Here is a 17,202-nt window from a genome sequence, read left to right as displayed (position 1 = left end):
TAGGTGGTATGCACCATTTTCCCCTCATTCATTGTCTTGGTGACCTTCTCAAAGAAGTCCACCAGGTTTAGTAGGCATGATCTTCCCCTGATTAAGCTAAAATTGAATGGGTTCAGTGTCTGAAGGTTGTCTATATCTTTCTTGATCATTTCCATGATAATTTGTTCCATGGCTTTGCATATTAAACTAGTAAGAGTAATAGGTCTGCAGTTTCTGGGGATGGTTGATGGCCCATCTTTGTGAAGTGAGATAACCGTTGCAATCCTCTGTTCTCACTGTACAAAGTCTGTTTTCAGGCTTTTTTTGAAGTGACTCAGGTGGTCCTGGCAGGTCATGTTTTAAGCTATTTAGGAGGCATTCTGGGATACTGTCAGGGCCCAATCAGGCTGTGGTTTTGGCCTTGGTGACAGCTGTCAGGACCTGCCTCCTGTTAATAGTTGGGGGGGGGTTATACTAGTAGCCATTTCATGAGGGGAAGTGGGGGAGGAATTTGCTGTGTCACTCTTCTCATTGAAGATGGCACCACTGACCACCAGTTTGACACACTGATGTATCTACCTTTGAGGTTTTGGACACAGCTGTAGAAGGCCTTATGGTTCTCTTTAGCCTGTGAGGTGACCTTGAGCTCATTATTGTCTTGTTGGATTTAATTAGTCCTTAGCTTCCCGTTTAGTTTAATTAGGGAGCTCCTATCATTATGGGAGTTGCTCTTCCTGATTTTAGCCATGACTTTTGTCCTTTGGTGGAATATTGACCTTAAGAGGATATATAACAAGTGTGGTTTATTGCTGAAGTTTGTTTTGGGCATTACTTCTAACAGGTACAGCAACATAGATGTACACACTCTAGCATAATAGGATGTTAAAAAAACACCTTATAAGAACAGACAATAGCATGTACAAGATCCTGAGCCAGACCTAATAAACTACCAGTGTCCACTTGAACTGGAGCAGGAGGAGATACATATTTAGTTTTCGGTTTCTTTTTGACAGGAAGTTTGGGCAACAGGTTTATTAATGGCAGCAACAATGTCCCCAGGGATTGGCACAACATTCTGGTAAGCAGGGGCATCTTCCGTGCCCTTTCTCCCATGCCTGACAAGACAGACTCTCCCTTGTCCACTGAGGGGACCCCAACAGCCACAAAAGAAGTGGCTAACAGCCAGTCTGTAGTGGCTGTATCTGCACCACCACAGGGATTTGCGGCAAAAGAGTCATCTGAGGAACCACCTTTGGCCACAGCAGAGCCACACACCTGTGGCTGAGGCAAATAGTTAGCCTGCTCAGGTGGCAATAGCTGTCTGGATAACTTTTTTTTTTTGTGGCTGGAAGAAAGACCAACTGTGGGACTGGTATTTTGTTCAATAGCCATAGCCAGCTTCAATGGGCTAGGCTTGTAAAGGCTCCAGGGCCGTTAGCCTAGTACACACCTATGAACCTATAAGAATGGTGCCTCCTTCCTGCGGAAAATATGCAGCACAAGCTGTAAAAACGTAGAAGCAGTAGAAAAATCACTTATTTCACATTAAAACACAGTACAATGCATGTCAGTACACTTTGCCATCCCAAAAGGAAAGTAAATATAGTTTCTTCACAGAAAAAAAAAGTAGTTTTAGAAGGTTTTTAACAACTCTTAAACTAATACAAACAAAACTGTGCACGCATTTAAAAGTACAGTAAAGTCATGTGATAGTCAACCAAAACATATATTACTACCTCAAAAACACTTTCCTAACCATGAAAGCACTTTTAAACAATACATATTGAACGTAGAAAGTTCTTCTCCAAAGAGAATTTATCTGCCCACCAATGGAAAAGCACAAGCCAAGAGTTTTACTGTTGTAGCAGAGGATTGCTCTCTCCGGCAACAGTAAAACTCTGAAGAGCTTGACATCCAGACCTGTCCTTCATTCAGCTCGGGCCAATCGAAGGTGTCCTGAAGCGTTGGAAGGTGGCCACTTGTTATATAGCTTAGTCTACCGCAGTACTGATCAATATAAGGAATGTCTCAGAGATTCATAACTAAAACGATCCATAAATTCAAAGCCATCTCTCTGTACTCGGTCTCTTATAGGCTTCTCCATGGAGATTTGTGCCTAGTCTTTTGAACTAAGAAAGATCCAACCCTTTTTGACCTCATATTTCTTTGCAAAACAAATTTTACTGCAAATACCCAGTTAAAACCTTCTTCAACAGATAAGACATGTTAGCATGATTGTATGTCATCATATTTCTCACCCAGCAGTACACTGGTCAGCTTCAATATAGACCTGGACAAGTGGCTGGGCAGCCTCAAATTCTCCTTTTGTATATCTTGCTTTGCCCTCCTTGAGGCAGGAGTGGAATAGCTAAATAGTTTTTCTTTTTATTTTGCTAGGCTTGTCTGCAGACTAATCACCTAATACTTATCTATGAAACTGTAATGGAAACATACCTGATAGCAGCATGAATAACAGGAACCCCAAGCTGATGACCTAACCGTGCACAAGACAGTATGTGATAGAATTACACTTAAATGGAACCAGCAAGTGACCTTACTCTGAATGGGTTTGTAACTGATTGCACCACACCTTAAAGCTAGAGAAACAGGTGACCTGACTCTGTGTGTAACCATAGGTGACAGCAAAACACTTAACAGGATCCTAATCAGGTGACCTGCTTGTAAGTGGGTTTATAACTGATAACACCACACCTAAATGTTGCTCAGACATGTGACCTGACTCTGTGTGCAACCATATTTATTTTATTTATACTTTTGTTTGACTTGGTTAGTCCCACTAGGCTAATAGTCACTTTTTCAGGGGAGACCTGAGGTGGTATTTATACTGCTGGGGAAAATGGCAAAGGCATTAGGGAACTTCCCCTACTCTTGGTAGTAGGGGAAGCATTTGTATGTGACACAAAAGACATCCTGTTCCAGGCACAGAGGTGGCCTGGAGAAACAGGGAAAAAACATGGCTGATTCATATTTTGCTGAAGCTTGAATGAAAGTTACTGAAAAAAATTATTGAGATGGTAAAATCACTGTCAGAAGTTTTTTCTGATATGTGGGTGCAGATAAAACAGTGACACTGGAGGAAAATGAGACTGTAGCTGAAACAGAGATGGATTCAGAGGAGTTTGTCTGAGGAGAGACAGATACCTCTGAAAAATGCATAATTACAACCCTCCAATCAGGAGGGGGAGGGGGGTTCAGGATGATTATTTGGAAGAAATGGTAAACCAAAGTGAGCCAGAAAAATGGAGCAGCAAATTCATGAAGTGACATCATGGAAAAAAATGTAAAAATGAGAAGAAGAGGCTGTGTCAAAAAAAAGTTACAGAGACAAAAACATATGCACAAACTGTTGGAGAAGAAAGAAAGAAGAAAAACAAAGTAAAAGAAAGAAAGAAAAAAAGAAGTATACAGTACGTGTGAGCAGTAAAAAAGAAGAATGTTTGGACAGGTATGAGGTTTGAGACTCTGCTACAACATCTCCGGATGTCAAAGCAAAACAGGTGAGAGCATTTATTTTAATTAAAAAAGACATTTTGTGACTTAATATTTGAGACTGGGCAGGCCATGGAAAATTTTTCGGATGCATGGTCAGAATATGTGGTGCAAGCTTTTTATAGACAAACAAAAAAAGGAATAATGATCCAGTTTAGAACCAATGTTGAAGGTATAGAACTGAAAGAACATTTGTTAACTATATGTAAAGATGTAAGTATAATTCACTGGGAAAAACAGAAGAAATAACACAAACTTGTTATTCCTGGAGAAGCTCACCTTATCTCTGCCACAACTTCCTGTGAAGGAAAGGTTAGTTTGTTTTTGCTTTCTTGTATTTTGTATTGCTTCATTGCCTTCTTCTGTTTTGTATATTCTGATTTATTTTTTTACAAGTTGTTTTACTTGTATTCTGCTTTTAATTGCATATTTAAACTAGGAAAGAGACCACAGCTGTGTCTCATGAGTCATTGAGAAGTTATTTTTTCCTCATCCTGCTGCTGTTGTGTTTTCAAACTCAATTGTCTTTCTAGTTGCCTGCTCCTTATTTTAATTTGTCCAGATGTTTCCTTCCCTCTCCTGTTTCACTGGCTATTGTAAATAACCACAAAATTATCATTTTGTGAAATCACTCCCTTTCAGTTATTTAAATGTATTGGCCATCTCACTCTATCACATACAGGCAGAATACAAAGTGCTCACCCCCGTCCAATCTATACTGCTCTTTTAAAATTATTGGCTCTCACCTTAGATAGCTAAAGCTTATGTTACCATTGTTTCATATCTAACTGCTTACTGCACACTGCAGGTCTTAGGATATTAAATACTTTTTCATTCTTACCTTTAAAATCTGCAACATCTACTCCAAGACCACCAATTACTAGAGAGCCCATATTCTGCATCTCAGCAGTCATCTTAGGATTAGTGCTTCTGTTTTGTTCCTGGTGTCAGAAAGAGCAGAGGCATTGATTCCTGACTGCTTTTGGTTGGGCAGTGAGTCTCTGTGTTTGACCTTGACTGGTTTGGTTGCTATTCAAGGCATCTACCAGGAAAAGGCTACAACAAGCCTTCAGACCCTTGCATCATCTGCGACAAGACTGTGGATCACCAAACAGTCTGTGGCCTGCTTCTCATCTTAGCATTGGTGATAACATTTGCCTCTGGTGAGAGAAGAAGTAAAGCAGCATTGTATCCCAGTAGTGTGACATTGTGGTGAGACCAGCACTAGTAGAAGCCAGGCAGTAGCCATTCAGGTGACTTCCCTTTTTTCATCATTCTTGACAAACTAATTCTTTCTTTTCATTAAGTACTGCTTGATTAGCTTCTAACTTCAGCATATCTGCCTAAAAACGTCTTCAGAAATCAGGGTCTACTTATTAGTTTCCCCTCAAGTGTTTGGCAGTCCCCAGTATAGACACAGACACCTTGAGTGGACATTTCTCCTGTAAAAGCATCATTGAAATTTCACCAACACCTAGTTGCACACAGCACAACTAGGTTGCAGTGACAAGCACTGCCCCCAGAGTTACAAACTGGATACTCTTGACATTACTTTATATTCTCACTACAGCTATCTAATCAATAAAAAAGGGTCTGCTGACATGGATATGAGCTTTCCCACCATCTCTGTTACCAGCTTGGTGAATATGAGCATCTTGAGGCAATGTAGAAATTGCCTCAAGTTTACTGACAACCAGTTAATTCTCAAACAAACTGTTCTGATATCTGAGATATATAGTTACACAATGGCACTGGAGGCAAAGCTCTCACATAAAGCACAGCTAATGTCAATAAGGTTGTTAATAATACACATACTGCACCCATCACACACAATTCAAAGCAGATACATAGACCCACATATGCTGAAGCACTTAAATGTAACCTACCTAAACTCCAAAGACCTCCTAGATGAAGTATGCATAACAAATTCCCTCAGCAGACCCAAATGCACTCTTTGAAAACAACACGCACCTCAACACAAAGTCAGATCTTATGGCGGCTCTACTTCTAAGTCCATAAAGCAAGCCACCACAAATTCCAACATTCTGGTCACTGTGGGGACTCCATTGTGAGATGCACTCATGTCCTTCTCACCAGGCTGAGTAAGAAGAAAGTCATGGTCAGTTGCTTATTACGGGCCAGGATCTGCCACATTACACATGCACTCAGGTCACTGGACCAGAGGTATCAGTATGACACAGTCACAGTCCAAGTGGGTGTAAATGACCTGAAATGAACCTCCCTAAGCTATATGAACAGAGACATAAAGCTCTCAGAATACATCTCCCAGGCTGGTATGAGCCTAGCATTGAGCAGCATTTTACCTTCTCCAAGGATGATACCACAATATGAACAAAAGAGGTTTGACTTTAATAATTGGCTTAGTTTCTGCTGTCATTCTAAGGGAGTGCAATATTTGTCAGCATTGAAGGAGATGGTCAACAGACCACACTGCTTTGCCAGGGATGGTCTGCACCTCTCCCCTCTAGGCTTTTGAATATTAGCTAAAACACTGTCCTCCCCCACAGTGCCTTTTTTAGGTAATGCCAAACTGAAAGTACTTCCGATACAGCAAATCAAAATGGTGAAAATCTAACGGTATTACTGTTCAATGTTAAGATTCTAAACAAAAAAAATGCACTCCGTAGAAGGTCTCTTCACCCTAAAGAATGCTGACAGTTGGTTGTTTGTACTGTCACTGAGACATGGTTTAAAGCCACGGAGAGCTCTCCAACAGTGCAAGGTTATAATGCCTTCCACATGTTTAGACCAGATACTACACAGACAGGGACTAAAGGTGGAGGTGCCTCAGTTCACATAAAAAATAAGTATACCTCGAGGCTAGTCAAACAGGACAATGCACTTGAGCTTCTCCATGTTCAAATCACCAGAAGTAAAATTCCATACTAATTCCTTGCAAGCTATACATCCCCCACTACACTTCAAGAAACCCTTACCATGTATTTAAACTTATTGGAAACACCATCCAACCCAATACCATATTCATGGGTGAGTTTAATTACCCCACTGTTAGCTGGGAATCATATATGAATAACATACAGGCACAGAGATTCCTGGATCTTGTAAACAAACTCCCTTGACAACACTGCATGTGCAACCACACTGGATTTGGTCCTCACTAATATGGGAGAGTACTATACACTCCCTAGTGTAATGTCTTCCTTGGTAAGGTCAGATCACAGAATGGTCTCCTTTGAAGTAAAAATAAAACGTGGAACCCCAGCTAACCCTGTAACATTCAGGAACTACTCTAAGGCTAACTTCATACTATTAAGTGAGAACCTGGCAAAATTTCAAGCCCCCATAAACCCTGAGAGCACTGCTGATTATGCAGAACTGTTTACATAAACCCTATACAAGCACTTTAACAGCTGCATAGAGGCAGCTGTACCCACCAAGAAGAAATACAGAGCTAACTCAAAAAACACGCCACCCTGGTGGAATCACAACATCACCAGGCTGTATAACAGAAGGAAGAAAATCATGGCAAAAATTAGGAGGTGCAGCACCCAGCAGGATAAAAGCACCCCCATCAAACTAAACAAGCAACTCAGAGGGCAAATAAAGTCTACTAGAGCTTCAGGAATTGCTATTTAATTGTACCCTCCAAACAGGCTTTGTGCCTCATTACTGGAGAACAACCAAATAATAAATTCTAACGTAATCCAACAAAGAATCAAAACAGCAACAATTACTCTAATGAATGATGCACCAGGGAACCACACTAAAATCCAAATGCTCTATTGCTTCTTAGTACTCTGGACATTAAGCGCTTTCATCCACATCAAATGTGGTCTTCCTCAGAATGCCCAGTGCATTAAACACACAACCTTAAATACCTTAATTATTGGCACCAAAACTACATTAATTGTCAGTTAAATAACAATCAATAAAAAACAGAATATATTGAGCATATTAAAAACATTAATTTAAAAAGTAAACTTTAAATACAAAATACAAATTGTGTTTCAGAGCGTGGATGTGTTATAAAAATGCTTATTTACTTCTCTTAAAAGGCTACAATACATTAAAGCTGTGTAAAATGTATTCTATATTGTTGGTCACTTTTAATTCTACATAAAAACAGTTCTTCCCAAGATATATATAGATACAGATATATGCTAGTCTGAGTGGGATGTGTTCTGAGAAGTAAGCATAATATTACCCAGTCAGCTGTGTTCTCAAAATTATACATCTCCAATGACCGTATCATGATCTCGGTCAGTTTTGTTTTAGGAAAAAAGCATACCTGATAGCTGTGTGCTCAATAATGCTGGTTTTGTTGATCCTTTGGCTGTGATTGCTGTGATGTTAACAAAGATGGTATCCCATGGCAGGACAACAGAACAGCATTTGTTCAAATACTTAGTGTCCAGCAATGTGCCTTGCTTCCACTGGATTTTATAATTTGTGATCTGGCCACGAGCTTCCTCTGGTTTAAGTGTCTGTGGAAGGTAAAAAGAAAACAAATTAAGCCTTGCAAGAATGGCTACAAATGATGCCACGTGTGTTACTTTTTTATTACTGTAGTACAATTGATTTTTATTGGGGAAAAGAACCATTACATACTTACTGTAACAAAGTTCTTCAAAAGGATGTCCTCCATCAAAGCACATTCTTGCTGTATGCCAGCAATGGCTTTAAGATATTCACTTATGCACATGTAAGGGGTTTCCTGTAGGGGCCTGTGTTGGTATTTCTATAAAATGGGAGTGGCTTCATCATGTTTCAGGGTCACACCAAAGACCACAGTTGAGCCTCCTGTCTGTTGAGAAACAGCTGACCGCAGAAGAGACTACGTACAAAAAGATCGATACAAATAAAGTCAAAATGAGACGCGGATGTTTCCTAGTCATCTGTTTAAAAAGAGAGGAATGTAAGGAATGGGTAGTGGAAATAATATGAGAGTTAATAAGGAAGATAGAATTTTTTTTCAAAATAGATACATTGTGACTAAATGGCCAAAAGACTGGACTTGTACTTCTCTGAATATTCTCTTTTCTCTGAGGTATGGCAATCTCAGATTTGGCACATATAAGTTTGGGGGTGTGGAGGGTGCCCACCGCAAAAAGAAGTTTTAAGGAAAATAATTTTTTTTGAGATTGTTTCTTCTGCATGTTTTCAGTCTTTTTCTCCTGCTTTTCAACACTCGGCAGTTTGCATGTGGACATTCAATGGTGAGCTGGCTCAACAATTAATACATAAGATAGGAAGGGATGAAAAAAGAAAACAGTAATGCATAATCAATCAACAAGGAAGCCTCCAACAACAGATGGTGTCTGCAAGCTGGGAGGGAAGAAAAGTGATAGAGCTGCAAGGTATAGAATATTTGGGTCTATATTATTTGAACAAAGTTTTATAACTTCGACCATATGGTGTCGTCCATATGGTATTCAAAGTTATAAAACTTCAAATAGTGGGAAAAAAAGTCACCTAACATGTTAAAGCAGGGGGGCAAGCCCCCCCTTTAAATATACCAACTCTGAGATTGCAGTGCAGTAAAGGGTGGGGGTGCAGGGGGGCTTGTCACCCTGCCAACAACCCTTAGTTTAGGGTTTATTCCCTTTTTTTTTTTTCACTATTCGAAGTTTTATAACTTCAACCATATGGTGTAGCCCATATGGTATTCGAAGTTATAAAACTTTGTTCAAATAATATAGACCCGGATATTTTGGGGGGGGGAGCTGGGAGTGTCAGCATCTTGAAAGAAAGCTGCGGCATTGCCCAAAGAGAATACAGATCCTTGAGATTCAGATTCACAGACTCATTTCAGTTTTAAACCATAATCATAAGGTATTTTCATCTATATTTGTTGCCAAAATTGACAGAAAGTGTGATGAGAGACATAGGGACACAGGTGGACAGTGGTCTCACCATCAATAACCACATCGCCACAACAGTCAGGAAATCCTTCTATGTGGCACACCTCATCACTAAGGGCTTTTCATCCAGAAAAAAGGAGGTCATTGTCCCACTGTACTCATCCCTCATTAGATCCATTATAGAGTACAACTCCCTGTTTATTATGTACCTCACAAGACATCTGCAACAGCTGGAAAGGCCACAGAAATACTTCACTAAAAGAATCACAGGTCTAATACAGATGCCTGATGCTGACCATCTAGAAAAACTCCAGCTATACTCTGTGGCATATCATCTACTCAGAGGCAATCTCTGCTTAACATACAAGGCCATGTCAAACCCTGAGCTGTTGGACATGCTCCATTTAAAGAAATCCCAATCCCTCAGAGCCACATGCTCCAGGGATCTAAAGCTTGTCATCACAATAAACAAAACATGCTGAAGGGCTAGGTTCCTGAGCCAGAGACTCCCCATACTCTGGAACAGACTGCCCATACATGTCAAGCAAAGTGCCTCCTTGGCCCTCTTCAAAAGGAACCTTGACGACTGGATGGGAGATAGGAAATTCATCCCAGGGATCACGTCAGTCGCCCTGCTAGACAGGGGTCCAGGGAAGTAAATATTGTGGGAAGAAATATCCAGGAAATTGTTATGGCTAGGCTTGTATAGGCCCTAGGGACAATAGCCTAGTACCAACCTATGAACCTATAAGAAAGATAGATAGATAGATAGATAGATAGACAGACAGACAGACAGACAGACATGGATCGGTGTGGCTTTGTGGAGGGTAGGCAAACATTTGACAACATTAACATAACAATAATGATCCAGAAGAAAGGAAAATATATGAAAAACACCATCATTATTGGTGGGTCTTGATGCATAAAAATAATCCAGTAGAATCAATGTGGGCTTTTATGAGTAAGGAAATAATAATCAACTGCATTTTCTGACAAAATAATGCAGTTAAATAGGAGAATATATGAAGGGTCCTGTACAACAAGCTGTATTTGAATGGAGGAACTCGATGGGCTTTACATATAGAGCCACTGACAAAGGAAGTACGGCGCTCTCAAATTCAAGGATGTAATTGGTACAGTAGTAAAGGAAAGCTAGCTTTATCTGCAGACGATTATTTTGTACTTGACAAATGCGGAGAGGACATGTCATTGTTATGGAACATGGTGAAACCATTTCTAGATTTTTAGATAGAATACTAATGAAGGTAAAACAAAAGCTAGAGCAGCTGACATTACCTGCACATGAACGTTTTCTGCAATACCTGTATTTATGGGAACACAATAAGATGACGTTTTAAAAAAAAAATTCTGTTATGGCAGCTGAGGATGTATGAGAACAGAGTAAACAAAAGATGATACAAAAACTGAGAAAATGGAAGGTCTTGATTAAGGAAATGGACAGTTAAGATACAAGCAGGGAAAGAGATGAACAGTGTAAACAGTCACACATTACCCATCTGCTAATGTAAATCTGGGAGAAAATCATATTTTTAGTAATACAAGATTTAATGTAAATGGCATCACAGAATCATTATGACATCAGATAACTTAAAAAATTGAAAAAAAATTGACAAAGTGATATGTAGTTAGTAGAGCCGCTGCTTAATACGAACACATTAATAAGGAATTAGGAAAAGCAGAAATCACATGAACGCAGTTAGAAATGTTAAGCTCTTGAACACAACAAGAAAAGGAATCTGAAAGGCAAATAAACAAATGCAATTAAGAGGAGAAATGTCAACAAGGCAACCTTAGGGGGCATTAGGTGTATAGCAAATGAAAAACGAACAGAGCACTCAAATTCGATGCATAAAAACTACATCACCAAACTAACAGAATTCAATGAAAAAGACACCATACTTGAAAAAGAAAAGAAAAAAAATTGAAAAAACAATGTTGACAGGGTGGAACACCTGACTGCTCTACTCACATCCCCTCAATTGTATAAACTAACTGCATGGGCAAAGACCACCTACAGTGAAAATCTGTCCCACTTCCCTTCTGCAGCACTGTGATTTGTAACAAACAAAAATAAAGCTACAACTGCAGTTCAGATAGTAATAAAATATTAACACCAGCTACAGCCCTTATACACAAAGAAAAGTACAGTTGTACACACTTACCATAAATGTAGATGTTTGAGTGTATTCACTGTTGCAGTCATTACATTTGGGTTATCTGCTGGCAGGTTGCCCTCAGTCGGCCTGATTAACAAAGTCTTCGGTCCTGCGTCGGTTGCTATCCCTTCTTCCATGACGACAGGTCGTCAGGGGTATAAAACATGCAGCCAAAGCCATTTTCGTCAGTTTTTCTTGCCCCAGATGTCAGGTGCCCCTCAATATATATATATATATATATATATATATATATATATATATATATATATATATATATATATATATACATGTAATTTAGAACACAAAAAATATACCTCCAAATAAAAGCAAATACAACAAAAAGGCTTTTGAGCATGGTAAAAGAAAGAAGAGGCATAAAAAGAGAAAAGTAGGGGGCTGGCGGGTGGGGAACCAGGACTGCAACAGTGAATACACTCGAACATCTACATTTATGGTAAGTGTACACAACTGTACTAAGTTTTTTGTATTTCACTGTTGCAGTCATTACATTTGGGTAGAATCCCAAAGCTATGGTTGGGAGGATGGAATTAGCAGCTATAAGGCCCTTCAGGAGCGCAATGGCAAAGCCTGCTCTGGATTTAGAGAAGAGAGGTAAATGGTAATGCCTGGTGAACGTATGAACCGAGCTCCAGGTAGCAGCTTCTAGAATGTCTCTGGTAGGAACCCCTCTGAGAAAGGCTGCAGAAGTAGATGCAGCCCTGGTGGAATGGGATCTGATCCCCTTGGGGACAGGTTTACCATGATGCATGTAGCAGAAACGAATACAATGGCTTATCCATTTTGAAATAGTCTACTTTGAAATAGCCTTTCCCTCTGCCCCTGCAGCAAATGCCACTAGTAGTTGCTCAGATTTTCTTAGAGATTTTGTCCTGTTTAAGTAGAATCTTAGTTGTCTCTGTACATCCAATGAATGCAGAATCCGCTCCCCCTTGTTCTGTGGATTTGGGAAAAAAGTTGGCAGATAAATGGTCTAATTAAGAGCCACACTAGATATCACTTTAGGCATAAAGGATGGATTGGTCCTGAGGACCACCCTGTCTGGGTAGAAAATAATAAAAGGCTCCAATGCCATGAGAGCCTGTAATTCTGAAATCCTTCTAGCTGAAGTGACTGCTAAAAGAAAAGCTGTCTTCCAAGAGAGAAATTTTATGTCTGCAGTAGCAGCTGGCTCAAAAGGAGGTAGGGTGAGCTTTTCCAACACAAAATTGAGGTCCCATGCCAGAGTTGGTGCTCTCCTGGGAGGTCTTAAATTTTTGGCCCCTCTGAGATACTGCTTTAGCAGGGGATGAGAAAAGAGGGTAGGCTCTGTGTTGTAATGAGCTGAAATGGCAGAGGCATGGATTTTTATGGAAGAGAAAGATAGGCCCTTGTGAAGCATCTCAGTTAAATATTGCAGAATCTGAGGAATGTTGGGCATTGCTGTGCTTATTCCTTGTGCCTCCCTTGTGAAGCATCTCAGTTAAATATTGCAGAATCTGAGGAATGTTGGGCATTGCTGTGCTTATTCCTTGTGCCTGATGCCAGGCACAGAATCTTCTCCATTTATCAGCATAAGATTTTCTAGTACTAGGCCTTCTAGCCTCCAAAATGATATCCATCACAGGTTTACTGAGAGATGTGGTTTGAATAATTAGTTGATTAGCATGCTGCAAGATTCAGAGTTTGGAGCTGAGTGTGTAGAATTTGGTAGTTCTGTTGAGACAGTAGATAAGGTGTCTGAGGCAGGTACCATGGAGGAAGGTGTGACATATTGCATAGGAGCAGGTACCAGTGTTGGCGAGGCCAGTCTGGAGCAATCAGAATCATTTTTGTTTTTTCCTGTCTGACTTTTAGTAATACCTTGGAGAGCAGAGGCAAAAAGGGAAAGGCACAGACTGATAGGTTTTTTTTTCCAGCTGAAGGATAGAACATCCTTTTTCCAAGCTTTTTGTGATGGATTCTTGTGCAGAATTTGTCCAACTGATAGTTTTGGGGTGAGGCAAAAAGATCTATGTCTGGGCTCCCCCATTTGCGTGTCAACATGTGGAAGATTTGTGGATCCAGTTTACATTCGTGTGGGTCCATAAGATTTCTGCTTAGTTTAGTCTGCCAGAGTATTTTGCTTTCCTGGCAGGAATTGAGCTTGCAGATGTATTTGGTAAGTCAAAGCTGTGTTCCACAAAGCCATGGCTAGTCTGCAAAGGGGGTAGGAATGGGTACACCCCTGCTTGTTTATGTATCACATGACTGTGGTGTTGTCCATCTTTATCAGTAGTTGTCCTGGATGAAGAAAGTCCTTGAAAGCTGTCAGAGCATTCTGTACAGCTAGCATCTCTTTTTGGTTGATACGCAGGTGCATTTGATTTGGGCTCCATTCGTCCTGAATGCATCTCCCTGCCAGATGCGCCCCCAAGCATAGTCTGATGTGTCTGTAGTCAGGGTTTGGGTGGCAGGGGGTGGAATGAATGACAGTCCCTTGTTTTGGTGACAGGCCTCTGCCCACCATAGGAACTCTTGCTGCAGGCAAGGAATGATAGGAATCATTGTTTCCAGGCTGTGACAATGTTGACTCCATAAGCTTTTTAGGTACCACTGAAGTTTCCTCATATGCAGTCTTGCATATGGAATTAGTAGAATACAGGAAGCCATGAACCCCAAGGCCTGCAGAATTTGTCTTGCAAGATAACTGGGATTTTGTGGCCAATTCTTTGAAGTAAGTCATCAATTGAATTTGTTTTTCTGGTGTGAGGTAAATCATCTGGGCAGTTGTATTCAAGCTTGCACCCAGGAATGTAATTATTTGAGAGGGTGCCACTTGTGATTTCTTTTCGTTTATGGTGTACCCTAGGCAAGTTAGAAGCCTTCTTACAAATGCCAGATGCTGTAGAAGAGTGTCCTTGTTTTCTGCCAGAATTAGACAATCGTCCAGATAAGGATAAATTTGAATGTTTATTTGTCTGCAAAATGCAATTACTGGTGCCAGGCACTTTGTGAAGACCCTGGGCACAGTAGATAAGCCAAAGGTCAGTGCAGAAAACTGGTAATACAAATAGCCTGCTTTGAAGCGGAGGTATCTTCTGCAGGTAAGCCTCTTTTAAGTCTAGAGTTACCAACCAGGCATCCTTGCCTAGCATAGGCAGTAACTGTTGTAGAACCAGCATCTTGAATTTTGGAATGTCCATGAATGTATTTAGAATGGATAAGTCCAGAATTGGACGCCATGATTTGTCTTTTCTGGGTACCAGGAAAAGTCTTGAATAAAAACTTTGTCCCTTTTCCTTTTCGGGTACTGGTTGAATAGCCCCCATATTCATGAGGGACATAACTTGTTTCTGGGCCTCTGCCCACTGATTTGGAGGCAGATCTGGCCATCCGTTTGGAATTGGCAATGTGTGGAAATGAAATCTGTATCCCTGGGATACTATATTTAAAACCCACTTGTCCTGGCTAATTAGATGCCAATTTTGCACATGAAGTGCTAGTGTTCCCCCCAAAGGGGCTGCCAAAAGATAAGTGCTTGGAAATGGCAGAGGAAAGTCATTGAGACTGTTTACCTTAGGGAGGTGCCTTGCTACTTCCAGATTTGGAGGTGGAGGCACCCCATTATTTTGTTCTGTAAGTTCCTTGTGACTGAAACCTGGAGCCTTTGGAGTGTCTGGGTTTGACCTGAGTGGCTCTGGTGGGTACTGGAAAGGACTAATTCTTAGTAGGCCAGTGCCTACTGAACCTGGGTGGCTGCACTTGTAGGAAATCTTTTACAGTTTGCATAGATTAAGCTTTGTCTTCCATCTTTTTCAAAACTTCTTCTGCCTTATTACCAAATAGACTGTCCTGTTGTAAAGGAGCATCCAACAATTTTGCTTTAACATGATCAGGCAGATTTTGCTCCTTGAGCCAAGCATGCCTTCTTATCACAGATTCAGTTACAGCAGCCCTGCAAGAGGCCTCCAAGGAATCAAAACCACATTGCAAAGTATGCTTTCCAGCTTGTTCAGCTGAATGCAATAAATCCTGTAACTCTTTATTTTCCACACAATCAGAAATCAACATAATTTTCTGTTTAAGTAAACCCATGACATGCTGCTGATATTTAAGCATATGAAATTGACAGTTTAAAGCCCTGATTGCCAAGGTTGCAGACGTGTAAACCTTCTTACCCCATCTATCCAGCACCCTGGAGTCTCTATCAGAAGGGGAAGGATTTTTAGCAGTAGAAGCCTTAACACCCTTGAGACCCTGAGAAATTGTTTCAGGGTCAGCAGTAGGGTTTTTAAAAAGGAATTTGTGGGAGTCAAGAATCCTGTAATATCTGTCTGGCTTACTAGGAGCCAGAGGCAGGGAATCAGGAGTCATGCTGGATTCTGAGAAAACATCATCAACAATGTTTAGAACAGGAGGTATAGCCAAAGGCCTATACTGAAGAAGAAAAAGGAAATCCCTAAGTCTCTTTTTGGATTCTGAAAAATCCTGACTCTCCCAATGAAAATGTTCCCTTAAGGTATGCAAAATTTCTCCAAAAGAAAAATCCTCAGGAGGAGAGTCCTCATAAGGTGGAATATATAATTTCTGATCAGAAGGGGAATCAGAAGAAATAGAAACCTGATCTGAAGATTCATAATCAGTCCCTTGCCTAGGCCTCTTAGCAAGAGGGGGTTGGGAACCCCTGATCAAGGTAATTAAATCCTCAGCCATTTTGATCATTTGTTTTTTAGGCATAGGGGCCTGTGCAGGTGGCCCAAGCATCGTTTTTTTTAGACATAGAAGTTGATTTTGGCCTAGGTTTTGAAGATGGCGTCAGTTTAATATACAAATCTTTAGGCCTGAAAACACCCTCAGAAGCCGGTGCCTGCTCAGCGACTCTGGACCGATCTAAGGTAGAGACATCCACAGGGTCAATACTTAAAGTGTCTCGCGACATACCGGACTCCGAATGGGTCTCAGGAGAGGCCTGCGAATCAAAAGTAGTGGGTATCAGGGGCTGCAAAAGCACCTCACTGAGTACCAGCGAACTGGTGACTGGCTTAAGAGAAGCTTCGTCATCGGTTTTGGACTTCGGCGGTCTGTCTCTGTCTTTTCTTTGCGTTTTTTGTGAATTCCGGTAGTCGGATTGCTAGCCGACGACATTTCTGGATAGCTAAATCTTGAGACAAAATATTTAGATGCAAAAATATACCGACGCTTAATAGTGCATTGATTAAATTTAGCACAAAACCGACAGCAAGGCATGCTGTGGTCAGGGCCTAGGCAAGGAATACAGTACAAATGAAAATCCTTATGAGGTATTTGCTTCCCACAAGTAATGCAATTATTAACTTTTACTGACATCGGTAAGGAGCAAGAAAAAGTTTCCCCAATGGGGTATTTAGCTTTAGGTTGAAGACTTTGGTTCTGAAACTCGAAAAGGAAAATTTCAGGAGTAGGCCGACCGGCACTTGCGAACTGCTTCTGCTTCAGGCACTGCGCGGCAAGAAAGACTGATGAAAATGGCGTCGGCTGCATGTTTTATATCCCTGACGACCTGACGTCATGGAAGAAGGGACAGCAACCAACGCAGGACCCAAGACTTTGTTAATCAGGCCGACTGAGGGCAACCTGCCAGCAGATTACCCAAATGTAATGACTGCAACAGTGAAACATGAAGAACATCCTAAGTAAGCCTATAAATTAGAACACATACAATAAAAGACCTTTTC

At 40.7% G+C, this 17,202-nt stretch overlaps 1 protein-coding gene across 1 annotated transcript in view; it reads right to left on the bottom strand.

The window, feature by feature from the left end:
* The window catches only part of LOC122790010 (interleukin-12 receptor subunit beta-2-like), a 1,182,445-nt gene that overhangs the window by 306,242 nt on the left and 859,001 nt on the right, over positions 1–17,202 (bottom strand). The window contains exon 6 of the mRNA XM_044057546.1: positions 7,760–7,955. Within this exon, the coding sequence (XP_043913481.1) occupies positions 7,760–7,955 (196 nt within the window). The remainder of the gene's footprint in view (positions 1–7,759; positions 7,956–17,202) is intronic.

Source organism: Protopterus annectens, chromosome 15.part0 (genome assembly GCF_019279795.1).
Source record: "Protopterus annectens isolate FY-2018-M chromosome 15.part0, PAN1.0, whole genome shotgun sequence".
Classification (NCBI taxonomy): domain Eukaryota; kingdom Metazoa; phylum Chordata; order Ceratodontiformes; family Protopteridae; genus Protopterus; species Protopterus annectens.
This window is presented reverse-complemented; position numbering and strand designations above follow the sequence as displayed.